At 40.9% G+C, this 27988-nt stretch overlaps 3 protein-coding genes and 1 long non-coding RNA gene across 4 annotated transcripts; 2 read left to right on the top strand and 2 right to left on the bottom strand.

Annotated features, from left to right (window-relative positions):
- The first annotated feature begins 50 nt into the window (after nucleotides 1-50).
- On the top strand, nucleotides 51-9087 carry LOC112572713. Its single transcript, XR_003101058.1, has 4 exons — nucleotides 51-94; nucleotides 397-483; nucleotides 2465-2668; nucleotides 9056-9087. It is a non-coding gene; the product is annotated as an uncharacterized LOC112572713 (long non-coding RNA).
- LOC112572674 (leukocyte receptor cluster member 9-like) lies at nucleotides 796-3677 on the bottom strand. The gene is made up of 3 exons (XM_025252473.1): nucleotides 3530-3677; nucleotides 2979-3206; nucleotides 796-2676 (listed from the first exon to the last, which is right to left on the bottom strand). The coding sequence occupies exons 1-3, from the start codon at nucleotides 3567-3569 to the stop codon at nucleotides 1256-1258; spliced, it is 1689 nt and encodes a 562-aa protein (XP_025108258.1). The 5' UTR covers nucleotides 3570-3677; the 3' UTR covers nucleotides 796-1255.
- On the bottom strand, nucleotides 5770-8565 carry LOC112572697 (A-kinase anchor protein 7-like). Its single transcript, XM_025252509.1, is given in 3 exon segments — nucleotides 5770-6847; nucleotides 6850-7695; nucleotides 8328-8565. Coding segments are annotated over 2 exon segments (774 nt in total). The 5' UTR covers nucleotides 7060-7695; nucleotides 8328-8565; the 3' UTR covers nucleotides 5770-6283.
- Nucleotides 9082-26725, top strand: LOC112572693 (sarcospan-like). The gene is made up of 4 exons (XM_025252504.1): nucleotides 9082-9382; nucleotides 11306-13691; nucleotides 22790-22876; nucleotides 23693-26725. The coding sequence occupies exons 2-4, from the start codon at nucleotides 13227-13229 to the stop codon at nucleotides 24056-24058; spliced, it is 918 nt and encodes a 305-aa protein (XP_025108289.1). The 5' UTR covers nucleotides 9082-9382; nucleotides 11306-13226; the 3' UTR covers nucleotides 24059-26725.
- Nucleotides 26726-27988: the final 1263 nt, after the last annotated feature.

Raw genomic sequence — 27988 nt, 5'->3', positions numbered from 1 at the left:
TGCAACGCTCATTCATCGGTAAGAGTGATTTCCCTTACCTATCGTCTGCTCTGGAAGTATTTAAAAAACAGATCCTATTCGTTTTCGGACGAAGGTCAGCCAGCGTTTGCTTTGGAAGTATTTATGTAGCACTTCGCTTAACACTTACATTATCTTATTTTACGATAAGTAGATCGTCGGTTTTTTGGTTGGTTTTTTTTTTTTTAGTCTGCATGTTCCCGTTTATTTCACGAAATGAAAAATCTCCATCTCTCACTTTCTGCAAAGAAATTTAAGATTTTGTAAATTTATAGACGCTGAGATAGTACTGTGCTTTGAATTTTCTTTGTGAAAGTAATAGCCTTTTTCAAATGACATAATATTTGATCAGTCTCAATTAACAATCTGTTTCACAAGGACAGGCCGTGATATATAGCCTTAGTTCCTGGCACGGCATAAAATACCAAAAAACAATCACAAGGACGGAGACGTGTCCACTGTTCGGTCAGTACTTGTGTGTCACAAGCTCAATTCTGCGTGTTGAACATGTATCTAACCACGAACTTGTATTACTCCTTAACCTAGCGCTTAGCCTTAGAGGGTTCGGGCGGAAAGCCAACAATTGAGGAATAGGAGAGAAAACCTGGCCTTGAGATAAGTGTAGTCATTTAACAACACGTACTTCACTCACGTAATAAGCAATTAAAGGCCTTAGATCTACCTTTACTCCTTTGTTTGGCATCATTTTTCCACAAGCTCTCTTACTGTTTTGTTCACTAAATTCGTAGGAAATAATAAACATATGCTCATCATGCATATTTTTATAACATCTCTTTTTCTGTGTTTATTACATTTTTAGTGAAAAATTGTGCACAGTTTCAGTTTCATACCACACAATAATGTGTACATAGACTTACCAATTAGCATGGCAAAATGTTCTTAGTACAGAATTCACATCCCAAGCAACTCAATATGCTGTGATTTACAGAGAACTAAAAATGAAGTGTCAGAAAAGGCATTCATGTACATATAAATAAATAATACATAATCAGGTGTGCAAGATATCTGATACAAACATTCTATTTATTGAGCATATACCAATTTCAACATGATTCTCATGTTATATTTGAATAATTCATTGAAACATTTTTCAGTTAGTCAAGTTTTTAGAATAAACATTTGGCTGCTTTTCTTCAGATACAAAATAAAACTTCTAATTTTATTCATTTCAATGAATGTATGGTACATTTTTTATACAAGGTAGCTGGTCCTCACTTTACCTAAAGTGAATTTCTGCTGGACAAACATAAAAACCATCTGGTCTTCGTTCATCTCCCATGGAACATAAATAGACACCATCAACCACTTGCTGCCCAAAAAGAAAGTCTGAGAAGTTGCTATACAACCAGGGATCTATATTTTTGGAGCCTCTTATTCGTGCTACAGGTCTGCTCACCTTCATAATGGTCATGTGGGGCACAAACTCATAGTTGTCACGGATCTCAACTCCTGATTCTCTCAGCAACAGTTTTAAGTGGTCTACAAATTTAATAAAATCCTGTTGGTAGTGCACTTTTGCATATACAACACGGTTGAAGAAGTTAGAGACACCATCAAGGCGAAGAGGCTCTTTAGGAAGAGATGAAGCAATTTCTAGCTGAATATTTTTCAGAACCTCAGCTGCATGGTTAATCTGTTCTGCAGTGTCAAGTCCAAGTGTGCACAGTGTAATGTGTAAAGCTTTAGGAGGAATACAGCATGGCCCCAGCACTGGTTCATTGTCCAGTAGGTAGTCTTGTACCTGTTCCACTGCCTGCAGTATATCTCCGTCTGTGATGCGCACAGCCAAGAAATAGTTAGGACGCAATTTGTCTTCCCAGTATGAATGTTTTTCTTCATCTGCATCTGGTCCAAATTCTAGCTGATTTTGTGTTCCTGTATAGCCAGTATTGACTGATGCACCAATAGTGACAATGATACCATCATCACTATCATCATCTTCACTGTCATAATCTTCACTATTATTCTGTTCACCTACAGCTGTTCCATTTGACTCTTGTGGCTGATCAGGCACAGAAGACACTTCAGATTGTTGTGAGGGCGGTTGATACCGTTCAATAACATCATAGATGGTAATTCCACTGCCCCTTGAGCCAAACACATTGTCAAGACGTGATGGTTTGTCCCAGATTTTCTCTTCACGGTACTTGAAGTATTGAATACGATGCTTAGGAACAGCAAGTACATCATAATCAACAGTGGCTATATCTTCCCATGAAAAGGCAGAAAAATATTTCTCCACAATACCTTTAAATCTGTCCAGATAACCAACCAGGAAGTCATCTTTATCTAATTTGTCATCCCACAAAATACGTTTGATAACATCTTCTGCTGTTTTCATCGAGGGTATTTTCTTGTCTTCTTCCTCATCTTCACTTTTTGTCTTTTTTGATCTCTTCTTCTTCTGCTTTTTTTTATTGTCCAGGACCACATCAGTGCTAGCTTTTACAGATTTTCCTGGATGTACACCATGACTTCTGAGCCATTCTTCAGCAAAAGTAACCAAAGTCCGTATCATGGGCTGGTTTAGCAGCTTTGCAGCCTCAGTGCTTAGGTGGCACTTCAACTCATCACCATCTTCCTCACTCAAACTCTCAGATCGGACAGCGATCTCTGGAATGACTGATGGGTAAGAACCTGAAAATTAAACGGTCTGTTTAGAACTTCAACTTGTTTAACATACTCAAAAGTGAACATAAAATAAATTAGGCAAAACAATAGCAAAGTTAGCACTTTACAATTAAATGTAAAGCACAACCATTTGACTGTGACCTTTATGAATACTGTATGGTACTGCAAATCTTGCAATTACAATTAGTGTAACAAAAACAAAAAATCAGGTGACACGACTAAATAAACTGATGAATCATGTGCTATAGTGACTCCATGAATTCATTAAGGCAAAATTGTACCAGCCAGATGCAGGATAAATGAGTTACCTGTCAGCTGAAACTTCAGAACTACATCCATGTCAGCTGGCTGAACTGTAACGACATGTGTAAACATGCCTATGTCTTTTATGATTCGACAGCCATTGGGGAAAGCTGTCTTAATCAACCGGACCTCCTTCACTTTGTGGGGTCTCGCATTTTGTTGCTGTAGCCATCGTTGTGATGTCACCTTCTTTCCTGCTGCCGCTAGTTGACGATGCCAGGTTAGACAATTGTCTGAAATACGTTTGTTCAACAATAATAATATAAAAAAAAAAAAAGTCAACGGACTAAAAACTTTAAAGTAAATGGGTACATCATCAGTCTTCCTCCCTCTCCTGCAATCTGTGTATCGCTCTACTGTGTGTGTTTGTGTTAGTGAAATAGAGAAAATGATTTGATAGTGGTGTTTTACATTCATCAAGTCAGTCACTGAGGCCAAATCTTGGCGAGCAAGTCCAGCCCACTAATAGAAGTACGTGTCGAGAGAAAGAGAGAATCAAGATCAAGCAAGTGCGGTGGGCGTCTGTCTAAAATAAGTATTTCAAAAAATACCTTGCCTAGTCGTGTAAGAGCAACTTCTGTGCTTCGGATGGGCATGTGGCTTTCTTAAATATAATGTTCCACCTTAAACAAGACGACACATCCAAAAATAGATAACGAGTTACTCGGAAGTTGTGCAACACGACTCCTAAGGGAAACAACTCGTCTAGGCCTGTCCGCCTACAGATTTCATAACATGGAACGCAACTGAGTCACAACATGTCATAGTGTTTTATCACATGTACAATGATACATACAGTATTTTTGTGCTTGTGAAACTTTGGCTAACGTTTGGTAACGCTGAAGTAACAGCTTTTTGGTTGTCTAAAAAATATCTTGCAGGAGACCCACTTCGAGTGAAACTGTACGTTTTTATTCTCCCGTCGCTAAAACATTTACATTTTAGAACTCCTCGGTAAACTTTCTTTGTAAACTGTTTTTTTAACGTAAATTGCGCACTCTTGCAGGCAGTAGAAATCCCTGTAGAATGTTTGTCTGAAGCATGGTCTCGGCAAAAAAGCTATAGTACTACGTACTTACGAGAGTATAAAATTTCAATGGCTTAATTTTAATTGTTGCCAAGGTAAAAGACTTCTGTGGAGTGAAGATGGCAGCGGAGTAGGAACGAGAGTGGTAGGGAACAGGGGGAGATGTTATTCCCGGGCGACTGTGCCTAAGGATCGACCTTCTTTGGTCAGTGGATTTTTTTATCCTTTTCTTTTTCGTTTAAAGAAAGGTTGACGTAACATTCCAGTGCACTTGTCCTAATGTTTGAAATTAATAGTACGTTTATTGAATGAAATGTAGATATTGACAATCGAATTGTACGGATATTATTATATACTGTGACAATAATTTACGATTGCAATTACAAGGGGCCGTCGAGAGGTCGTCTGCCCAGGGGCCCGTTCTGGCTCTCGGAGGCCTTGCAGCTACCCTCTTAAAAAGATGCTAAGGAGGCAAAAAATGTAAACGGTGTTCACTGTCGTCATGGAGTTTGTCCCCTAAAAGCTGAGTCTTCCTACGCTACTGATATTTCAGAGGCAATGAAAACGACAGTATCGGCCAGAAATAATGTGCCAACAGTGCGATATCAGGTAGCACTAACAGGAATAAAATATTCACGAAACCCATACTTAAACTCACTTTTAAATGGACGATTTATTATGTTTTATTAAGTTGGATTTTTTGCGGGGGCTGGTCATTTGTTGTGTCCCAAGACCACTTCGCGCCAGTGATATCGCGGCACAAATCGTCCCAGCGCTGTCCATTTCGTCCCCACACCGAATAGATTACAAACTATGAGCACAACATGCATGATTGTACACTGTGCGCTTGTGTGGGTGTTAAGAACCCACTTGATATGTAAGAGTAGGCGTACTTGAATAAGTACTTGATTAAACACTGGGTTTGGTTTATTAGAAAAGGGCTTCTGGCTTGACGTGATTTCACACTATAGGAGGGGGAATGATTGAGAGGGAAGGAATACAGAGACAACTCCTGACGGTCGGCCCTGCAGGTGTCATGTGCACAAAATATCCCGAGAGGAGATCATAACCCAGGGTTTCTCAGACCAGTGGTGACAAGCGAGTGTCTTATATAGCCACCACAGTTCCGGGCGCCCCTTGACTTAACTTTGACGGATTACGACTGAGACAGTGTCATTCCGTGTAAAACGTCTGTTCCCAAGTGGAAACGTTAGTTGTGTTTTATATGTGATTGTTTTTTCGATTTAAGATATGTTGTGAGTGTGGATAATATATATGTATGTTTTTAGATTTATGGAACATTAGTCCCCAGAGACAGTTAATACACTGAAAGCAGTGTTGTGCCGAACTTTACTTCACTATTCTTAAGTTGATCATCAAGAAAAAGGAACTTTCTCTCTGGACTATGTTTAGAATTAGAAATAATTAGTAAGTAGTAATAATATCTCTTAGATAGTAGAAAGGATTAACTGATGTATGTTTACTAGAGAATTATTTTTTAAAGTTATTATGTATTTTTATTAGTTAAAATTATTAAATATATACAGGCCTACAAAAGAGGCAGAGTTGCTTTGTGTAGAAAAGAAGGTGCAAATGTCCAGGTGTGTACGTGAACGCGAGTGTCTGTGACAGGCGTAATACTCCAATCATAACAAACAGGCATAAACAGACAAGCTCTCTTACATGGCTTTCTGTATTTTTGAAAAAAAAATTGTTTGAAAGATCACACAAACTAGCATCACCAGACCCACCATGCCGCACACAGAATCGATTTACAATTGAGTTTTTTAATCGCTTTTTCTTTCCACCACATACACAAACAGCTAATACTAAGGAATGAAAAATTGTACAATCGTTTAACTAATCCATCATCATCAATCATCAATCATCATCATCATCATCATCACATAGCATTCTATAAAAAAAATAATTTTGCGTGTTTTGTGCCTTCGTGTGTTGTTGTTTTGTTTTGTTTTTTTTGTCAGTAAAACACCATAGGCTTGCCCATTCGGCATTGGGCCATGATATGGTGCTATGTAAGTTCACTTTTGTTATTATTATAGTGCATTTCCACAATAGGCAGTGACCTTGAACAAAAGAGCAGAAGAAAAGTATGAATATTGCAAACTAAAAAAAGTGGGAAGAGATGGAAAAGGAGCCGATCATCCGCTACTGGATTGAAAATGAACAGCCTTGAAAATAAAACATGCTTTTAACTTTCTCGTTACTTCTAGCCATTATGCAATGTGTTGTTTCTCCTTGTTTTGGGAAAATCGTTTTAGGCTATGCCTGGCCAAACTCAATTTCACCTAAGCATTCGTAAAATCCATCCTCCCGCTTCGATCCCCCCATAGTGCACAAGTAGACCCGATCAAGGGTCTGCTGTCCGAAGTACATGTCTGTGTAGTCTTTATACAGGCTAGGGTCTACGTCTTTTGTGCCTTTCTGATTTACCAGAGGCTTCGTCGCCTTCATTATGGTCACATGAGGTGTGTAGCCATGGTGAACGTCGCGCATTTCCACGCCCGACTCCCATAGCAGCAACTTCAGGTGGTCCACGAACTCCATGAACTCAGGTTGCTGCTGGACCTTGGCATACACCACGCGGTTGAAGAAGGTGTCGACGCCGTCAACACGGAGGGGCGTGTGTGGCAGGGAGGTGGCTAGCTGAGGCTGGATACGATGCAGCACTTCTACTGCATGCGCGACCTGGTCTGGGGTGTCTAGTCCTAGGGTGCACAAAGTGATGTGCAGCGCCGAGCTGGGGATACAGCACGGGCTGTATAGTGGTTGGATCTTCAACATGTGAGCTTGAACTTGCCCTACCATTCGCACGATCTCCTCGTTAGCGTGATACGAAGAGCCAGAAAGTGCGTGGGCCTGGAAGTGTCCTTCCAGACCTGCTGGTCATTGCAGTCCGAGTCTTTCGAGTCCAGGTCAGTTTGTCCGCTCAGCTGAGGGCATGAGTCCCGAAGAGCATCGTGTGAAAAACCACGCAACGTCCTGTCATCGGAGGCTTCCTTACCAAAGTCTGGAAACGAAGATTCACGAGGTTTCATAGCGTCTCCTCCGCCTTCTCCACTGGTCAAATCTGTCTTCTGTTGGTGCTTGCTTACGATGTCGTAGATGTCGACGCCACGTCGTCAGAACCAAAGACCCTGTCCAGGCGAGACGCCTTGTCCCAAATGTTTTCGTTTCGATACTTGAAGTACTGGATCCGGTGCTTGGGAATAGCTAGTGCGTTATAGTCAACTGTAGCAATGTCTTCCCAAGAAAAAGTTGAGAAGTTTTTTTCCACTGTACCTTTGAACCTGTCTAGATAACCAACGAAAAAATCCTCTTTCTTCAGCTTGTCATCCCATAGGACTCTGTTTACAACGTCTTCTGCTGTCTTTAGAGGAGCTCTCTTGTCGTCTGCTGTCTTCTCGTTACCACGCCCCGACTTTCCAGAAGGCTTTCCTTTCGATACTTTCTTTTTGTCACCAGTTGTAGTGACTGTGTCGTTGGATTTTCCTACGTCGGTGGTACGGTCGTTAAGCCAGCCTTCGGCGATGGGAGATAAGTTTCTGAATCACAGGCTGTCCTAGGTTCGCCGAAGCTTCAGTCATCAGTTTTGTGGTCAGCTTTTCGTTGTCCTCTTTATACAGTCTGTCGGAACACACAACGATCTCCGGAACGGTGGACGGATACGACTTCTGTGCAGAGAAGGAGAAAAATATGATTTCAGTGAAAACAGTCCACATCTTTGTTATGAAATCTGTCTAATACCAAGACTTTCTATTTCTAATTAAAGTCAAGGCATCGAAACTAAATAAAAAATCATTTTAGTGATTTAGACTGAACATTGCTATAGGAGCTATCTTTCGTCCTAGAAGTCTAGGAAGAACATTATGTACCTCTTGCTATGTGTCTTATCAACCTTTCATCTCATTAAATAACTTTTTTGACCTGTTGTTTCAGTTAAGGGGACTAATAACCGTATTATTTAACGAAAATGAGAGAAGATCAAGTTTTAAGCTTTTTAATTCACTGTAGACTTACTTTTGAAAAGTGTTACCTACTCTCAGCTATAAAGGTTTGTCCTTAGTGAAAAAATGTATAGACTTCCTAGTTGCTGCTGGCTGTTTTATTCATTTATTTGTTCTACCCATCTCGCTGATCTTTTTTAAACCAGAATTGAAAAGTTCAGTCATAATATTTAATATATATCGGTTACTTAGTTTCCATTTATAAAGCTTATAAATGATTTCAAATATAATGTAAAAAATAGTTGCAAAGCAGGAATATTCTGGATTTCTATGCGGTGAAACCTCGACAAAACATTTACCGGTGAGCTGGAGCTTGAGGCTGACATCTCCACCGTTAAGCTGCACTGTGACGATGTAGGTGAAGGACCCGATGTCCTTAATGACGCGACTCTTCCTGGGAAAAGCTGTTATCAGCTGAGACACCTCGAATGATTGTAGAGACACGTATACCGGGCTCTCACACGCCATGGCTTGGATTTGTCTCTTGTCTAACTCGTGTGGCAGGCAAGCTCCTCCTTTATATGCACCACACAAAGTATCGGCTGCACACCATTGGGTGTTAAAATTATACAGACATGTCATGACTGAACTCTGCAAACGCGTGGTATAGACCTCCTTCTGTTGACAATCATCAATATCCCCTAGCAACAGTGTCATTTCGGGTATTCCCGATGACGATATCGTGAGCAAGAGAGGAGTGAGTGTCACGTGCGTCGCGTGACGTATTGCCACGTGTAAAGCAGTTGCGCCACACGAGGTATTTTATTTCACATTAAACTAATATGAATAGTTTTCACTAACTATACAAGATCAGGCTCGTGTTTTTTATGATTATTCACTTCAAATGTATGTTGTAGTCGGTTAATTTCAGTTTTAGAAATCAACTTTTGAGTTTTCAAAAAAAAAAAAACAACAACAACTGTACAATACGTCACAGTATGGATAAAGATGTGCACGTTTAGTGTGATGAGGGGCTTAGAGTGCTATTATTTTTATTATTTTAATGCAATCAAAGGTTTTGTTTCAGATAGTTGTGCCACATAGCAGACTGATCGCCCACGGCGATGTTAGTACAAGAGGTCATCCCAAGCTATTTATCGCTACAGCTGTGTAATCAGCCCTGGCCAGACAGCCTCGCTCGTTACAATTCGCTGTTCCTTCACCTGAATCACCCTGTGTGTAGATGCACGAGACCCACCACACCGGCTGCTTCATCTTAGGCCTCCAGCAGTTCCGCCTGTCGGCACAACATTTGGGCCTGAGGGCCGTGTGGAGGTAGCGGCTCTCGTATACTGATGGTCTACTCACGCAGATGGTCTGGTGTTCGCACTGCGGCGCACCTGTGATCAACAAGGTAAAGGTTGCGAGCACACCATCATTTCATCACCTTTACATCTGGCAAAAGGTCATGTAACGAGAAATGAATTGACCAGTCAAAGTTCTGTGGCCTGAAGCACACTTTACATGGTGTGGGAATACCCTTTTCTGTGGATTTGTGGAATTGGCTTTTCAGTAATAGCATAGGAGACATAGCATTTTTTTCTGTGTGCGTCTCTCTGTAAATAAGTATGACTAGCAATGACAGAATAGAAGACAATAAAGGGGAAACTAATAGCTTTTAGATTTGATGACTGTAACAAGGCATTCAGTTAGTCTTCCCATAAACAAGCACACCCGTTGTCATCTTGCACAAGCGTTCTTTCAGCTTCAAGCTATCGCCAATATCGGTGAATGCCGGAGAATTGTTGAGCTCATGTTCAAAAGCCATTAACATCCTATAAATGGAAACACGAGGAAGGAAGTAATCACGATTCTCTTATTACGAACTTCCACTGCTTTTTTTTTTTTTTTTTTTTTTGACAGTGTCACAAAGTACGAAAATCTAAATAACATTGTGGGAAAACTGTTGGTGAAATCTCTAAGTGGGGACCACTGAACTTGATTTTAAGGAAAAAGTCGTTTATTGAAAGTTCTCGTTCATGAAGCTGCACCAGTAGGGTATCTCGGATGAAGTGGTTGATCTTTTATGGGGTTTTACCTTCTCTATCTTTCTGTTTCTGATTTAGTGACAAAGAAAGCTCGTTTCCCTCAGTGTGAACATTCTGGACTTCGATCATGTCGGTTAGGATGCGTAGGTGTGGATGATTTTGAGTTCGCCGTCGTAGCCGCAGTAATGAAGCTTTTGCTAAACGTTTTGGCTTGTGTCTCTTTAGTGATAAAATTTTCTCCTCATTAATTCGTCCACCTATCCAATTATTCATTCTTTCGTTATCTTATCTATTGCTCATTAACTTTTTAATTTTTATTTCACTCGCACCAACACAAACAATGACAGTGAACTGAAAACTAGAGAGGGTTTTACTTCTGTCTGCCGATCAGCTGTACATCAAGTTCATGAAGAAACATTCATGAATGCGCTAGGGGATAGGGATGATTGATTGCGAGTCAGTCGTCTTGTTGTTTGTGAGTTTGTTCATTCGCGTACTTGTGTGTGTGTGTTGGACATTAACTGCTACATAGCAGCAGGAAATTAATATTGTGGAGGAAAAGGGTGGTGGGTCTGATGTAGAGTGATGCTCGTTCACTCACTCAAAATTGTTAAGTAACATCATCGAGAATAAACATTTCCTGCTGGGAATGAAAGGTTTATTTCAAGCTTGCGATAAGAGTTTCAAAACCAGTTTTATTTTTGGCAACCTTTTCAAATGTAAAGACTATCTTCCTGTGTCCCTGGTGTCGACAGAGTAGCAGCAGAACAGCTTTGAACTGTTCTCTTGATATGACGTCCGCACTTCTGACGGCTGTGTGTTACAGGCGACTAGATAAGGTGGCGGAAGATACAAACTTACACTTTCATGCAAGCTTTATTTAGTTTGCTTGCTGAATTTGGACTACGCACCATCCTCACCCAGTCCATTGATACCCCAGGAGTTTGAGACTGTGACTCTTGTGTCCGACTGCCCACGCTCGTGTGTTTGCACTCGCGTGTAAGAGAGAGAGATTGTTTGGGGAGGAAGTAGGAAGAGAAAATTTAACACAGAACTTCTATTTTTTGCTAAGAGACAGTTATTTGCTGTCTACAAGTGATTAGCTTTCTTTGTGAGTTTGACTTCTTGTTTGAGATGTCTAATTTGTGTGGTTATGGATGCTATGAGATGTTGTGTACGCATTTATGTGCTTGCTTGTGTAAATAATTATATATACATGATTGCGTGTATGTATGTAGGTACCTATAATCGTATATCTCGCTTGTTATTGTGATGATTTTAAATAGCAGAACATGAAGTTGCGCCGTAGACATGCGCAGTCAGCAGAATCAGCTTTTGCGAAACCAGCAGGTAGAACTCTGTCAGTCTCAATCCAAAGGGAGGAAGACCAAGTGTACGTTTTATGTAATGGTCGACAACATCTACTGACTCTAACGATATTCCAAAAGAACCTCTATGCTTGAGTTATGTATGACTGTACGTGTGTGTGTGGTCGTGTGCGTATTCGTGTATTTGCGGTCGTGCACGTGCGCGCAAGTGTTATGCACGTGTGTACACACACTATATTTGTATGCACATGTGTGCACTTGTAACCTCTGTGTGTGTGCTTGTTGCGTGCTGTTTGGTTGTATATTGAACCTTAGAAGCTGAGGATGTTTTTGGGGGTGTGACGATACATGTAAATAACTCACATCCACGAGAGCACGAAAAACCATCGTGTTTGCTTTTACAGAGAAGATAGTCTTTCAGTGTATCTCAATCTCTTTAGCCAGCAGGCGCGCTCAAGCGGAACGTGTCTGTGGAGCCAAATCTGACGCGGACCAATGATTTCTACTAGAATTACCACAAAGTCGCGTCCTGAACTAGACAAGGCAGTCCAAACTGTTCCGACCCCATTTTCACTAAAACAGGAGCCTGGTCTTCTTTTCGTCAGCAGAGGGAAATGTTATATCACAACAGGGGCTTCGTCTTGCCAAACTTTCTCCTGGGGAGTGGGTGGGATTTATCAACGTTCCACGCTGTTAAAGCTCACACAGTGCAAGGTGAAGGACTTCACCTCGCCGAGAAAATGGGCGGAACTCTGCCTGCACAAATAAAATAAGTTTGTCTTCAGTGCAGCTCCGGTTTTAAAGTGGCTGTTCGGGATCAACGTTCGTAGTGGCTGCTGCAAATTTCTGATTGAGGCCAGGCACCGCCTGCAGTTTTTACGGAACCCAGCGTGCAATTCGAGTCAGGTGGAAAACGGTTTTTTGACGCGTTATCGCGTGTCTTCAACTGACTACAGTCAAGAAACGGGAGGGTGTGTGTGCGTGTGTGTGCTACATGAGGAAGGGGGAGATAGGGTGGAGAGGAGGAGCCCTGCATCCAGTGGCGGCAGGCGCAAAACTCTGACCATTTCCAGCTGTCAAAGAGTGGCGGCATGAAGGTTTTCATACACCCACCCCGCGCTCACGGCGCCACTCAAATGTTTCTGAGACTCAGGGGAGCGAATTTCTTGGATCGCAGTGTTAATGGTTTTCTGTCAGGACCGTGAGGCCTGCACTGAACAGGTAGCTTGTGTGTATTCTCACAGATGGCATGTCAAACAACTTGCTTAAATGAAGCCTCGAGGGAAGAAGTAGTGTGTGCACGGATTTGCAACCTGTACGCATCCATTTCATCCGCTTCCTGCGCGATCTCTTGAAGATACTTCCACAACTCGAAATATGAATCGTTTTGATGTTTTCTTGGGCAACAGCGAATGAAGTTTAGAGGAAGCGTTTTACTAAGTACCCACGATGCCCCTGTCTGGAAATCATCAGTGTTAGTAGGCTGAAACAGGATAATAAATGTTGCAGAAGGGCCAGTGTTGATGAGTGCTTGACTTCACCACAGATTTCAGAGAACCAGCTGCAGATGCTCCCGCAAGGACTGTGTGAGGTACAAGGTGGGAGGTGAAAGGGGAAATCTGATTTCAACTTGATTAGAGGGACGCCTGCAAACTACAAGCAGCCACTTTTCGAGAACTGGAAGGTAACTACACGTTTCAACTTCCTGTGCACCTGCACACCTGGAATGTACAAGCAGTAATTGGTTTAGGGTGCCTAGCACGGTGTTTCTTTAAAAAAAGGTGGTGGTGGCGACGGAGGGACCACCCGTTTCATCGTACTTCTGTAGCCGGTGTCTACCCCTCTGCTCCAGCTGCAGGTACCTGTGCTAGGCGAGAACACAATGGTTATAACGGGCCGGCCGCGGGCGCACTCGGCGTCCTCCATCAAGTTCAACCAGGTGAGCAGCGGCGGCGCCGTCGGATCAGGAGCAAAACTTTCTTACAGCAGCCCTGAGCTACGGTCCATGCTGGTTGGTTTGGAGACCACTGTACCACAGAACCTCAACCGTCGGGACCTGGCCTCCCGACACAAGCCACACCGCATCAAGCGCCGCAAGATGGGCAGTCGCGCGTCGCTGGCCACCTCAACGCAGCAAGGTTGTTGCGAACGCTGCTGTGGTTGCTGCGGCAGTGACGATGACGGTAGCGGCGGTAAAGGAAGCTGTGGTGGCTGCTGTCATGTCCGCATCTTCCTGGTGCTGATGCAGATGCTTGTTGGAGCGGCCGTGACAGCTGTGTCAGTTTACCTCTACCTCTTTGTACCAGTCTTTCCGCTTCGTGAAACACCGTTCTGGGCGGGTGCACCGGTAAGAACCAGCATCGCATGGATTCATAAGGTCCTCACCTGGCTAAACTCGCTCAGGCTGATATTTTGATAAATAGATTTGTGTATTTTTGAGAGGTCGTGCTGAGTGCATGCATGCATGATTTATAAGTACACACGTCTGTTTGATAGTATTGCGTGAGTGCGGATACAAAATACGGAGTGAGATATTTTGGAAAATCTGATAAGATTCAATTGTTCAAATTATCGTTATTCTTTTGAAAGGATATATAATCTTTAGTCTTTATGGCAGTTTGTCTCTGTGGTTAGGTTGGTTACTGTTTTATTATTATTATTAATATTCCTCTCTACTGCAACATTTCTTGATCCCAGTGTGCAAAAAAAACAAAACAAACAAACTAACAAAATAACAAAAACAAAAACAAACAAACCAAACAAACAAACCAACACCAAAAAAAAAAACAAACCAACACCAAACAAACAAACCAACAACAAACAAACAAAAACGTAAAAACAAAGGTTTCCATGTCTGTAATTAAAGTTACTGTTGCTGCTTCTTGATTTAGGGAACAATATCCGGAATTTTTTCTAATCTATCGGTCTTTGAATGAAGCTATCTACCTTGTGTTTATTGCAGTCTGTAATAATAACTGCTTTTTACTAACCATCAAAGGAAGCATTTTGTCTATTAAGCCCAAGGAGGCAGTTTTTCTGTCAATGTGAGGGAACACTTTGTCTACATGACAAAAGGAACAATTTCTCTGCTGTTCTTTCCACGTCTTCGTCGTCAATTATCTGAAAGCAGCACAGGCCCTCCGCATCGGTCGTTTTGGGCACAATCGCCATTGAGCTCAACTGCTAGAGAAACTAGAAAAAAACTTCAACACAGCAAGATCGTCAGGATAAATGGGATGAGCAGCGAGCTTGTGTTTATTTGAGCAGCGTGAATAGTTTGCTCTGTGCTGGAGATAGAGCTTGCCTGTACGTGCAACTCCTGCAGCTTTTCCTGTTCCATCTGTTTTAAAGACAGTTCTTGTGTATTTTGCTTTGTTGAAGTTAGGACTGCGGTGAAATCAGAAAAGATCCGAGCAGTGGATGGAGGCTGCTTTCTTTATGAGTGACTTCTCCTTTAGTGTGCACTTCCATTGACGGTCTTTCTTGATTCTTGCTGGCGTGTTTGTATGTTTGTCTTTCTTGTCATTCTTTGGGTGCCTTGCTAGCTTCTTGTTTGTCTTTTATTCTTTCGGTCATCGAGAACACAAATACTTTTTGGTCACGTACCCAGCCCCACTTACTCACCACACACACTCACAATAAACACTCGAACAGTAAAACAATGAGAACAACAACCCTTATCCTTGCAGACCTTTGTGGGATTGCTAGGGGCTAGACTTCGTTGCTCTGCGACGTGTCATGATTATCACATGTGCAGCACATGCGCCGGTTCCCTTCAGTACCCACCCACTCACACCTGTGATCTCTGGAAGCATGATGCAAGCGGTGGGGCCCGTGTATAGAGTCACGATTTCATGGGTGTATCTAGGGGTGCGCTGTGAAGATCGCTCTCGACACTGTGCTGCTTGACACTTCTACATATGTCTGTAGAAGGTCCTCAACCAAAGTTTGTAGTGACTATTTTTAACAGTTGGAGCGGGTTAAAAAATACCTTTCGTCCACACTATTTTGACACGGTTTCATGAAGTAACAATAAATGATTAAGCCGATTCCGAGATCCTGAACACCCTCCTCAGGCACTTGTTCTCGAATGCCTGGATTCTCCTCTCTGGCAAGCAGGGTTTACGTTTCTCATCCATTAAATAGGATCGGTACTACAAGGGACTTGTACAGGTTGTAAGCTTGGTCCAGCCATTGCCGCTGTTGTTGTCAATATTCTGATGCGGTAATCTGTCGTGAAGCTGCCTTCCACGGAGAGGTGGCTCCTAAGTACTTAAAGCTTTTTACGTTTTCGAGCCTGTACCCCACTCATGTAGATGTCTGCTTTGCCGTGGCCCATGACCATGACTGTGTTGGTCTCCATATGCATGAAGGACTGGCTGTCAGGGAAGAATGAAGCAGATAGACAAAGAGGCACCAGCAGAGATACTACACTCGCAGGCAGGAAAGCAGACAACCAACCAGCAAAATAATTGGAACTCCAAGATAGCAATTTATGTGCATGTCAATGATAACGCCTTCTTCTGTTTAAACTCACTGCCTATAAGAAGTCATCAGACTTTTTAAAGTATTTTTGCGGAAGATATTTAAGTCGTCAGAATACTGAGATACGAGTTTAATTCCCAGCTTGAAAAGGAACAGGTACTATGAGCATCTGTGAAAATGTCAGCAAGAGATAGCGGGGTATATCAACACTGCCGCTCAGTCTACCCCGAATGTGCTCGCTAATGAAGCCTGCGTCGTGTACATGTACGTAGGTCTGAGTCTTGCCACAAGCACGCGCGCCTTGGCAATAAATCTCGGTTCATTTGCAAGTTATCAGTCGCGATAAGCCTTTCAACCTGTAAATCCGTCTGTATGTTAAGCGTTTGACATTCTCGGATAATTCCCTTGAACCTTAGGGAGCGTGCCCCTGGGCCTTTTTGCACTGGCACAGCTTTGTATTAAAATATTTAAGATTTTCTTTATCATTTAAACAGTAATTTCTGAAAATTTCCATAGGCAAAAATCAACAAATCTATTCTTGCTTTTATAAATTAACTTTAAACTTAAAATTAAATTCTTAATCGACTGTTTTACCGGGACCACTAATTTCCTTTTCAAGTTTTTTTTTTTTAATTACAAAAGCACTACTTTTGCAAAGTATTTTTTTTGGCAATGTTTCAAACTAAATTTTCATTTGGCTTTGTTGTTTGTTCAAGTTCTATTTCTTTCCAATCTTAAAGGTTAGTAAGAGAGAAAAGTCGTGGAGGTAGGGGTAATAATTAATTGGTTTAACATGTCTAGCTTGAGCATTTCATATTGAAATAAGAACCTGATTTTGTTTTCCCTGACGGAGCACATACAGTGTTGGACAGAGTTTCGAGCTCCAGCAGACGAAGGGCACAACAACCTTGAACCACTATAGCAGGTGAAAACCATCCACTCAGCAGGTGAAACTTAGACAATCTTTCTAAGGACGTTGAAGCCATGCCTGGCGCGTTTTAACTACTTCAGCATACACAAATAAACACGCTGCAGCCGCAGTGAAAACATTGCAAGGGCTCTGCAGCCCTATTATTTAGGCTTTCAGGAAGTTATTTTTAAACGCACAGAAAAAAACAATGCTTTGAAAAGAATCGGTTTTGCAGAAAAATAGCAGTGAAAATGAAACATGTCTGTTTTAAAAGCCACAAGATGAAACCCAACATCTTCTATGCCAAACTCTGCAGCATGCTTTGTATGGTACATAATAAAAGTTCAAACTTCATACTTGCTTATATCAATGACATTCCAGATCTGCTTCCCATTCTCAAGAGACAAAGAGACTAATAGGTGATGTAGATAATAATATTAGAAAGGCAAGGAGAAAAATAAATAGAGAGATAAGAATAGGAGAAGAAAGAAGAAATATAACAGGTTAATGGATTTACTTGCAGTCGTTAAGAAATGAGAAGAAGTTAAAGCCTAAGCTGTGATATAATCCATCTACTCATCCATCTATCTAGTAAGATATGACTAGACATGAGCACTAGTTTGCAGGAAATTTCTGTAGCAGGTGGAATTCAGTTTCATTTTGTAGTTTGCAATGAACATGTGCATGATGTTTATTTTTCTGCGTTAGAGATATCTGACATAAATTTGGACACTTGTTGTATACAGCTGTGAGATGGTTGCATCCCGTAGTGAGATAAGAGAGCTTCATGGTATTTGTTTATAGACTCACCCCTTGCTCTTTGGCCCCTTTTGATAGCCCGTTGTGTTTACCGCATTTTTATCTCTTCGTTTATGCTGTAGGCTGTAGTGTAGTCCGGCAAAAGTTTTGGCGCAATAGTCACGTGTGTTTTAACAAACAACCTAAAATACCATGCTGCAGAACGCATCTTCCCACCCATCAACCCCAGCTAACGGATTTTCCATTTATGACCACGTGATAATGTAGAAGGAAGTGGCAAGGTTGACGCCATCACCTGCTTCATTTCCCTCTATCCTCTCCATCCTCTGCCATCAAGACCCAGACATTGCAAGTCTTGCATCCTGATCTCGGCAATGACGTGGCAGCATTTCTTAAGTAGAAATTTTTTTTAACAGACTTTATCGTCTGCTCCAGATATTATAACTGATTTACCTGCCACATCATCCCCTATTTTAGATACAAAACACTTGGGAAAGTCTATCTTGTCTTTCCTTAACTTTAAAATGGCAGAAACGAGAAATGATAAAACACGAAAGTTAAGCTGATGTTTCTATAGCTGGAAAACACACTTGCTACTAACAAAAGTTGATGTGGAAGTGAACAAGACCGTTGCTTCAATGACTCATGTTGCTGACTTGCGATGTGATTCAACCATCACCCCGAGCCCCATCTCCTACAGTTGTGCGTGTCTCGATGTTCTGGTAATCACGGGAAGTTACAACGACACACGTAACGCGGATGATAATCACGAGAAATTTCTAGAGTAGATGAAAGGACAATGTGCATCTAGTTCTTATCTCGGGTGTTTGCCAGCGATACTTTATGTCACAGTGTGCTTGCAATATTTCTCTCAAACAATCTCTCTTGTGTTCATTTTAAGTGGATTTCATATTCCTTATCTGTCGACATCTAACTTCATTTTAATACAGTGAGGAGTGAAGGCTGCTCTTAAAATAATGTTTTAAATTTTCCGTTTGGGCACAAAGCCAAGAATGAGTACTGAATATCCAGACATCAGTTGCTTGAGTATCACCTCCCTTTGTGTGTTGAAAAGAAATATAAGCATTCATACAATCAACAAAGTTAATTCTATGATCCCCTCCCCCTCTGTTCAATGTACTTGCAATGTGTATGAGTGATTGTGTGTGTCGGTGAAGAATGTTTGTGCTTTATGCTCAAACAGTAAACAAGCCAAAACAACACCACCCGCGAGTCTTGCTGACGCTATCAACCCCAACAGAGCAACGACTTTCACGGCTCTCACAGACAGAAGAATGTGTATGATCGACGTACGGTTCTGTTTACTTCTCAATAGGTCACCATCCCGGGTAGGTGTTTAGGCTGGTAAGCCTGGAGAAGGCAGCTTGTCAGGCGTTTGCCGCAGTATTCTTCATCTCTCTTGTACCCTCTGGTGACCTTTCACAATGTGGGTCGCCCCAGCCGGTGCTTTTGTCTGCAAGTCATCTTTCTTTATCCTCCAGGCAGAGTCCTCCACCCTTCTTAAGCATAAGCAGAACAGGGATACCCGAATAGCGTCTGTTTCTTCTTTCTTCTGCACATCTACTTGAGGCTCACCTTGTGATCAGTGTCAGCTACTACTGTTCTTTTTCAAGCAAGTTGCATGAGGTCACGCTAAGTTAAAGTCGGCGACTTATTTGTGTCTCAATTGTTATAGCTGTCTATAATTTATGACACTCCTTTTTACCTCCACTTCTTTATTGCCGAGATTGCCTGCTAGAATGTAGGTGTACTACATTCCACGTTCTCTACAAAAATATTACTTGTTTCAGCATATCAGCTGACTGATCCAATGGTCTGTATTGTGTATTGAGGGAAATGTGTGCATAGAGAGACATTAGCACAAGGCAGCAAGTGTACTCATTGAATACCTGTCACAGCATGTCCTCTGTTGAAGGCTCATGTTTATATTTTTTGGTAATTTCGAGTGAAAGCTTGGTGTATCTTCTGTTGCTGTATTTGACCATGCCCAGCCTGCTGCTACCTGCGTCCTGAACCTTTCGGAAGCTGATCGAGTTATCGCCTCGCACTTCGTGTTTGCAACTGGAGAGGACGATGCTGCTTCATTTCACAAGAGCACTTGCACCGACCTATGCTTTCAACGATAAAAAAGGATTTCTATTTCCAACTTCTTAACGTGGGAGCTTTTGTAAAGATAAGTTTAGTCTGTCAGACTCAATTTGCTGGAAAAATCCATGGTGGCTTGACGTGATGGAGGAGAGGGAGGGATAAGTTCTATTCGTGCGAGTTTGCTTTTGCTTGTTTCATTATGCATACGTGTATGTGTGTTTGACTGAGGCACTCCATGTTCGTCTTACTGCTAAGTAAGCACATAAATTTCAAGTTAGTAATGGCTGCCCTTGTGATCAGCAGAGACTCAAAAAAAAAAAAAACCCGATTTGTTGAGTCTTGCTATCTCATCGTGGTGAATATGTTTACAAATTGACCAAACAGTTACTTCACAACACAAATATGGCACCAGCTAACTCCATCTTAACCGTTCATAAAATCTACAAAATTGGTGTTGTTTTAAGTAGCTCCAGGAGAGACTTCAAAGACAGGAACAAGAAATGTAACGATACTTGACCACAACACAGCAGTTTCAATCGGCTACCTCTAGGGTTAGACAAACAACTCCTTCTCTGCCTCCGCCTGTTTTCACATGAAAGGTTAAAGTGTGGCACTTCCTTTGCCTGAATCCACCTGCAGCTGAACCCTTGATTTTCATCTTTTCCCTTTATCTGCTGAGCTTATATTCGGAACCCTGCTGTCAGCGATAAAGCTTTGTGCATCTTTTATTTCTCCGAGTCTTCGGCTGGCTGCAAGTCGTTTCTTCCAAAAGTCAGATGTTTGTTTTCTATTTTACTTCAGGGTGCACTTTCTTTGTTGAACTGAATATGGTCGCACGCAGCTGGAGATAGCCCTTATGCTAAATTCCATAAAAAGGTTTTTCCCCAGGCAACATATGTGGAAAAAGTAGCTATAATTTCCTCCCTCTCTCATGTCTGCTCAACTTTAAACTCTGATCTTTAACTCAGTTATTTTATGTTTGTGTAATCTGCCAACCAGTAACCGGTTGCTTCTCTGTGTGCATGTGCACGCATGTTTAGCACAAGAGAACGTATTTAAGGGGACTACTTTTTTATATTCATCTTCTCAAGGTTCCCCAAGTCCGAAGAGCGAGTCACTGTTGAATAAATGCCACTAAAGGTATACAATCTCCCTGGGATATCGAACAGTAGCAAGTTCGCAGAGGGAAAGTCTGCTTTTATTTGCCTCACGTGTTTCTTTGCAGAGGAAATTGCTTTTATTTCTGCCACGTGTTTCTTTTCAAGAAAGATAAGAAGATTGTGGTGGCAGATATGGTGGTGACAAAGGTACTGCTTGTTTCTATCTTTTCGATGGCGATACTGGTGCGAAATATACTTGTATTTTTAAGTTTATATAATCATCGATGAAGAAAGAAGTCCTTAGTTTTCTTAGCCTTTTCACAAGTCTTTTGTCTGACAAGAACTGTTCAAGACAGAAGGGAAATTCTTGACATAGCGCTTTAACGTTTGAAGGGTATCGGGTTGTAGAAGTCCCGCGTGGTGTTGTTCTGAAGTAGTCCCAGCGGTGTTCCGCCGTGTTTTAATGCGCCCGCCATCCGTATTTATCATTTTGGCACCACCATCAATCCATCGTCTGGTAGGTGGGTATGTGTCAGGCTTTCTAGACCTTTCTCCTCGTTACAACTAAAACGTGAATAGTCTTCATGCTATTTCCCAGCATTCCTGCATGCTTGTCTAAGACCATTTCAAACTTGACCAGGTGCTCAAATCGCGCAGTAAGTGGAATAACGTGGTCGATGATTACTGATAATATTTGTTTTTTAAAGTTTTCAATTGATTTCATTGTTGATTAATACTAAATGTAAAAGAAAACTTTGAATAGTTTCATATTAGTTGATGTTAATGAAACAAGCGGAACAAAGAAAAGAAGAAATTGGTAAGATGTCTTATCAAAAGATGCAGTATGGTTTGGGTTTTTTTCTTGTTGGATTTTGTGTTTTTTTTTGTGATTAACAATTAGCGTTCACACTAAACGCAAAAGTGGTTCAACCACATAACCGTCTATTATAAATGTTCTCCCGCTCCCTCCTTATCTATATATCTATTAGGAGTTTCCTAGTCACTCTTTGATGACTGCTTTGTATCTAAGATGTTTTAAGTGCGCACCTCCACCAATTATAATAGTTTTGGCACCCCTTAGTTTTGGCAAAACGCGTGCTGATTATGGCCTCACGAAAGTTGTTAGACATGTGATCAACATATCAGTCTAAAATAAGGAATTGGCCAAGAACCAAGCACCGACTTTGTTGACCTATCCCGTCTCGTGTAGAAAGTGCCAGACCTGCACCAAAATGAACGTCTGCTGTGAAATAGAAAGTTAATGGCGAAAACCTGCACAAATTAAGTATTTCTTTGTTCAAGAACTAGTTTCTGAGTTTTCAAGATTAGCTGGGGAAGAGGAAACAGGATACACTGTGAGTCCATGAAGTGCAAGGTATTTCTGGAGTGTACCTAGAAAAACCAAGCTATCTTTACTTTTAAAAGTCGCATGGCATGAATCCCAACAGCTTTTTTTTTACAACTTTTATTTCATGAAGATCAACAAACATTACAAACTAAACATTGCAATGACTGCTATTTGCCCATCCAAAGCAGGTATGTCAGAAAAATGAAAGGTTGATCTTAAAAAAATCAGGGTGGAAAAATCTCTTGAGTTCAAGTTATTTTACAGCTTCAGGTTTTACATGCAGAATCTCAACTACTTAGTTTCTGTCCTCTGCAGCGGCCTACTCAACTTAGCATCTCATCGCTGTCGCACATTATATTGGCGTGTCAAGAAACATTTTGTGCGAATTCACTTACGGTTCAAAAATATTTTCTTCTTCTTCTTCTCTTTTTTTTTTTTTTTTTTTTTTTTTTTTTGCCACGTGTGCTTCTTTTTTTTATTGTTTGTTCCTTTGACAGATGACGGGTTACCACCAAGGGCAAAAAGTAATTCATGGTGCGACTGCACGTGTGCCGAGTTCCGACCGAACTCTGTAAATAACTTTCTTCCATTCTTCATCATGTCAAAACGCCACACATGTATGCCTTAGTGCTTGCGGGAGGGGACGGGGTGTACTCTTCACACCTCTTCAACTTTATGAACCCGTGTGAGTAATTCGTTTCTCTGATGCGCCATTGTTTGATGATCTGTTTCAGTTATGTGCCGCTGGAATACTTGGCATATATTTTTGCGCCACAAACTTCAGGGAATATTCGAAGACAAGAAAGGCTTTTGTTTTAAAGGTAAAATGGCAAGGTTTGCTTTCTTCATCGTAGTAGAAAGTCTCCAACAAACAACAAAACACAATGACAATATGAGCATATACGTAAGTTGGGAAAAGTTTCACCTAGAACTATGAGGAGTTACAAATTACTCTTCAAGCGCCTCACTTTGGGTTTTTTTTTCCATTAGCAAATCTATATATATCGTATTATATTGAAAACAAGATAGTACAACATCGTGCATCACATTTTCTAGATAATTTCTCAGGTCTGTCAAGTTCTTTCCAAAAGGAAATTGTATTTGACATTTACGTCTCTTACGGTTGCTCTTACGTGACACGTGTATAATAAAGATTTCTATCAAACGAAGAAGGTCATGTCTGTAAATGCACTCCAAAGAAAACTATTCCAAGCAGCCTGTTTTTTTAAAGAAACAAATACTTGAACATAATGTATCGGTCTCTGGAGAGGTCAGATAACATGAGACATACGTAGGCTATGCATCATTGTATCTATAAAAAAAAAAGTAATGCAGGTGTGGGGAAATCTTTTTCCTAGATCAAAAGGGAAAAAAAGATGGTTCTAACTTAAGGCTTTCATCAGGCTAGATAACACCAGTATATCAAGACTTGCTCCTGAGCTAAGAAAAACTGAAAAAAGAAAGTCAGATGTTTTAAGAAACGTATACATTTTACGTTTTAAAGAAACAGGCATCGGCAAGACATCACACAGGGTGACGTAAGATAAACATGATGCACCGGTTGTTGGCGGAGTTTTTCTAAACAGACTTTTATGCCCTCCAGCAACAGTTCTAACATCGTCTTATGACTATTGCAGGTTCTTTGCTCGCTCTTTTCGGGACTCGGACTGATCGTGTGCATCACTGCAGCCATCTTCATCGCCATTCACCTCGGCCGCATCTTCACCTACATGTCGTGCCAGCAGTCTGAGGACGGGTGCCACTGCTACCTGCCTCAAGACGACCGCTCGCCCCGCGTTGTGGCCTACCTCAGCCTGCCCAGCTGTTCTGCCGTGTTCTGCGAAGTGAAGATCTACCTCATCATCACCGGCTCGCTGTGCCTTATCGGGAGCTTCTTCTCCTTCTGGTTCCTCATCCTGCTGTGGAAAGCCAGATACGGCCGCTTCTATTCCGGTGTGCGGTTACCATCCATTCGCAGACGAGACAATGTTTCGGATTATTAATTAACTCTTTGCGTTGTCGTGCTGTACAGCAAAAGAACTTTACCCTGCACTACATGTAGGCACATTGATCATTGTATTTCATGTGCAGTCTGGCAGATTCTCAAAGAACGAAAAATTTGTGTCCAGAGTTGTCATTTGCTGAGTCGCTTTATTGTGAACAATCGTATCATTTGAAAACAGAGTTTGCTTTCCAAGATTCTAGCTTAATGGGTTTTTTAACCATCTAAAGTAAAACTAACTACAAGCACTTTTTAAACAAAATTATATAATTAACGTTTATGTCTTCACAAACTCGCACCTAGACTAGTCATCTGAAATAGCGATCGGATTGGAAAGTTTATGATATATATAAAAAAAGAGAACAAGCGTGCAAGCAAAGGAATAATACCATGGGAATACTACTGAACTGTTTATCTGAGGTCATGCCAGTGGACTAAAATATCAATGAATGTCGCACTGAATATTTGTTGACGTGTCAGCATTTCCTGGTGCAAATATTGTTTTACTCTGATATCTCTGAGAACATTTCCTGATATGATTAAGTGGTACATCGAGTCAGATTGTGATGCTTATTACTATTACACGCTACAAGAGGAATCTTCCAGAATTGTTTCCAATCTCAGGCATTCATACCCATTCATTTAACACGTTTTCAAACAAAATGTAAAATGTAAAATGCAGGGAGTTTCCATACAACATTGAAAAGTATTACATTTCAGATTGTTTCCGAATCTCAGGCATTCACTCCCATTCACTTACCTAACAATATTTTCATAGCACTTCCTACAAAAAATTTTAATGTAAAATTTGTCTTACATCGTGAGTTTGCACCACAAAAGCATGTTTTGTAACTGCTGTTTTGTTTTATTGCAAATAGCAAAATATCTTTTTATGTAGACACAGACGAATCTAATTCATGTATTGATCAGACAGAGTCATATTTTAAAACAGTATATTTATATTTTTGATTTTATATGAGTAATTTTGCTACTTTATATTCAAATGTCCGTAAGCATGCAGATACTTGCACTGGTCTTAAACAGACGTGTCCTCATTCTGAACTATTGAGGTGGAACATAGCTTCTACGCTTCAAAGTCATCCTTCCGAATGTTTACTGACATAAAGCAAACTGATAGAACTGTCACCTGGCAACATTTATTCTGAATGACAGGCTAGCTGACTGTTTTGCTGTCTATGGTTATCAATTATGGCAAAGACTAAAATTGCACTACGCAAGTGCGTGCTCACACACACGCGCGGCTGTACTTACATTGTTGAAGACCGTACGTATTATGGGTGTTGAGAGATGTATCAAACTTAGAAGGAAAGAACTCGGTGACTCAAGCAACTATATAACAAAAAAAATTTCGACATTCAGGGTACAGCATCGTAATTTGAGATGTTCGAAATAAACAGGATGGATACCTAGCAATATCGCTTATCGTTTCATCCTCAGCTTGAAACACCTCGTCCCTCCCACCCCTCCTCCGACTCTATTATACCATCCATCTTTTAGCTCCAAATGAGCTCAATTTCAAGTATGAGTACAAGTGATTCACTGTTTTGCTATAACCGAAGCCAAGGTTTTACTAATTAATATTGAGTCAAACGAAATAGACGATCGATAATTGACGGTAAAATCACAGTTGGATGACTGCAGGACATATCACCCAGGCGACGCGTGGAGCTCTAGCTAGTGAACGGATAATTAAGGAAATAAACTCTACTGCAAAGGACAGTTGAATTAATAACAACAACTTGTTTTCATCTAAACTGCAGAAAAACACAACAGTAGAAGCAATACCTACAAGCATGTTTGCTTATGTGTATTTTCAAACATTTTGATCACGGATAAGCAGAAAGTATAAAATTGTTATATAGTCATCCACCTTTGTGACATAAACATGCAAACAGTCACAACTACCACTAGATATACAAATTGACAGAATTGTTCTTTCAATACTTACTTTCGGTTGTTAAATTATGAGCATCAGAAACTAGTGATGTTTGTGTTAAACAACAGTTAAGATTCGAAGTTAGAAAGTCCACCCCATTGTGTCTAGTGCTTGGAGAGTGTGGCCGCTTCCATGTTAGTCTTCTTATTAAAAGTAGAATGTTCATTTTTGGCGTAAATTGATTAATGGCAAATTCAACAATAAGCTGTCAAGTGGGGTGTTCAAAATGGTTTCTAACTTTAAATGAAAAAAAAGAACAATCCAAGTATGTTTAAAAATACTTCGTCCTTTCTCATGGTTATCTCCCTTTACTAACATTTAGGCGATTGAACAATTGTTTTGCCGACGAATAAATGTTAATGAAAAATGAGATTCATAAAACTAAAAGGCTCTATAGACTCTGTATCACTAAAGATAGAGGGGAGGAATTTCACTATCTATTAAAGTAGAAATTTGCTGACCAGCATACACTTTACTACATGTACTCACAATATATATATATCTAATTAATGTTTGTAAGTTCTATTTCTTTATTAACTTCAACAAAAATAAAAAGATCCTCACTAGATTAGCTCGATTTGTTAAGCTATTACTGAGGACAGTGACCTAGAAGAATTAACACAATGTAAGTGAGTATGCGATCGGGTGCGCGTGTACGTGTAAGTGGATCAATAAAACGAGAGAGAAAAACAGAAACATCCCCTCAAGATATCTCTTGTTTACGTGTGTTTATATTCTGATTTTTTTAATTACATATGCAAATATGTTTTAAAGAGTTAGAAGTATGAATTAAGAACAAGAGAGACAAACAAAAAACCAACTAGTTTTTAATATACATGTATTAGCTAACTAGCTGTTGCAAACTGATATCAGTGGAAGAAGTGTGACGTGTTGTCTTGGACTATTTCAACAACTCGAGTGAGAAGTCAATAGTTACCTGGTTTATGTCTTGTAAATGAGAGGAGATGAATAATAATAAAGTGAACATACATCCCTACTTAACAAGACACAGCTAAGGCGCTTTACAAGACGTACAGTACACTAGGACAGAAACAAAATGCACATGTACGAACACAGTCCAATATATATCAACAAACAAACGGTGAAGGGCACATCAAAAGACATAAATAAGACAGAAAACCTGGCGCGCAAGGCATGTCCCAGAAAAGTGGGCTCACAGTGTTATCACCAGCTGTGATCAAGCCTATCTTAAAGAAGCACAACTTGGACCCTAGCTTGTGTAAAAACTATAGACCTGTGTCGAATTTGCCTTTTGTTTCGAAACTTGTGGAGCGTGTCGTTGCTCAGCAGTTGACACTCCACCTGGATCGCTACAGCTTTATGCAGTGCGGATGCAGGGAAAGTGACTCTTGTGGTCCTCCTTGATCTGAGTGCGGCCTTCGATGTCATTGATCACTCCACTTTACTAACTCGTCTCCAGATGGAGGTGGGCATTGGTGAGTGGTTCCATTCGCACACAAAGGGTGATGGTCAATCAAGCTTCTTCGGTGACAGTTCCACTGCTGTGCGGTGTCCCGCAGGGCTCTGTTTTGGGCCCGGTTCTATTTTCTATTTACACATCTCAGCTTGGTCCTCTCATTGAGAAGCATAATGTGAACCGTAAGATGTTTGCAGATGACACTGAACTCTATTTTTCATTTAGGACAGTGAGTCGGTGCGTGAGGCAGTTTGTGCTGTAGAAGATTGTTGCTTAGAGTCAAGTCATGGATGCTGAGGAGCTTAATGATGAGAAGACAGAGGCGATGCTATGTGTTCCAAGCTTAGAGTAAAGTCTCTCTAGACTCCATCCAGTGGGTCAAGCTAGAATTCACTACTCTATGCCTATAATTTGCGAGGATAGTGGCAGGAAAGAAAACAACTGACCATGTGTGACTACATTGGCTTCCTGTGGAGAAGCGAAATTGAGCACAAAGTGTTAACCTTAACATATGGCTGTCTTCACGACCTTGCGCC

This window comes from Pomacea canaliculata, linkage group LG9 (assembly GCF_003073045.1).
Source record: "Pomacea canaliculata isolate SZHN2017 linkage group LG9, ASM307304v1, whole genome shotgun sequence".
In the NCBI taxonomy this organism is placed as follows: Eukaryota; Metazoa; Mollusca; class Gastropoda; order Architaenioglossa; family Ampullariidae; genus Pomacea; species Pomacea canaliculata.
This window is presented reverse-complemented; position numbering and strand designations above follow the sequence as displayed.

What these genes read in the sequence shown, in the direction of transcription:
- LOC112572674 (XM_025252473.1), bottom strand. Translation starts at nt 3,569, where the DNA reads ATGCCCATCCGAAGCACAGAAGTTGCTCTTACACGACTAG. An exon ending in AGTTGCTCTTACACGACTAG is followed by an intron (nt 3,207 to 3,529) that starts GCAAGGTATTTT and finishes AACGTATTTCAG; the next exon opens with ACAATTGTCTAACCTGGCAT. An exon ending in TCTGAAGTTTCAGCTGACAG is followed by an intron (nt 2,677 to 2,978) that starts GTAACTCATTTA and finishes TTTAATTTTCAG; the next exon opens with GTTCTTACCCATCAGTCATT.
- LOC112572693 (XM_025252504.1), top strand. Translation starts at nt 13,227, where the DNA reads ATGGTTATAACGGGCCGGCCGCGGGCGCACTCGGCGTCCTCCATCAAG. An exon ending in CGTTCTGGGCGGGTGCACCG is followed by an intron (nt 13,692 to 22,789) that starts GTAAGAACCAGC and finishes GATCTGTTTCAG; the next exon opens with TTATGTGCCGCTGGAATACT. An exon ending in GAAAGGCTTTTGTTTTAAAG is followed by an intron (nt 22,877 to 23,692) that starts GTAAAATGGCAA and finishes TGACTATTGCAG; the next exon opens with GTTCTTTGCTCGCTCTTTTC.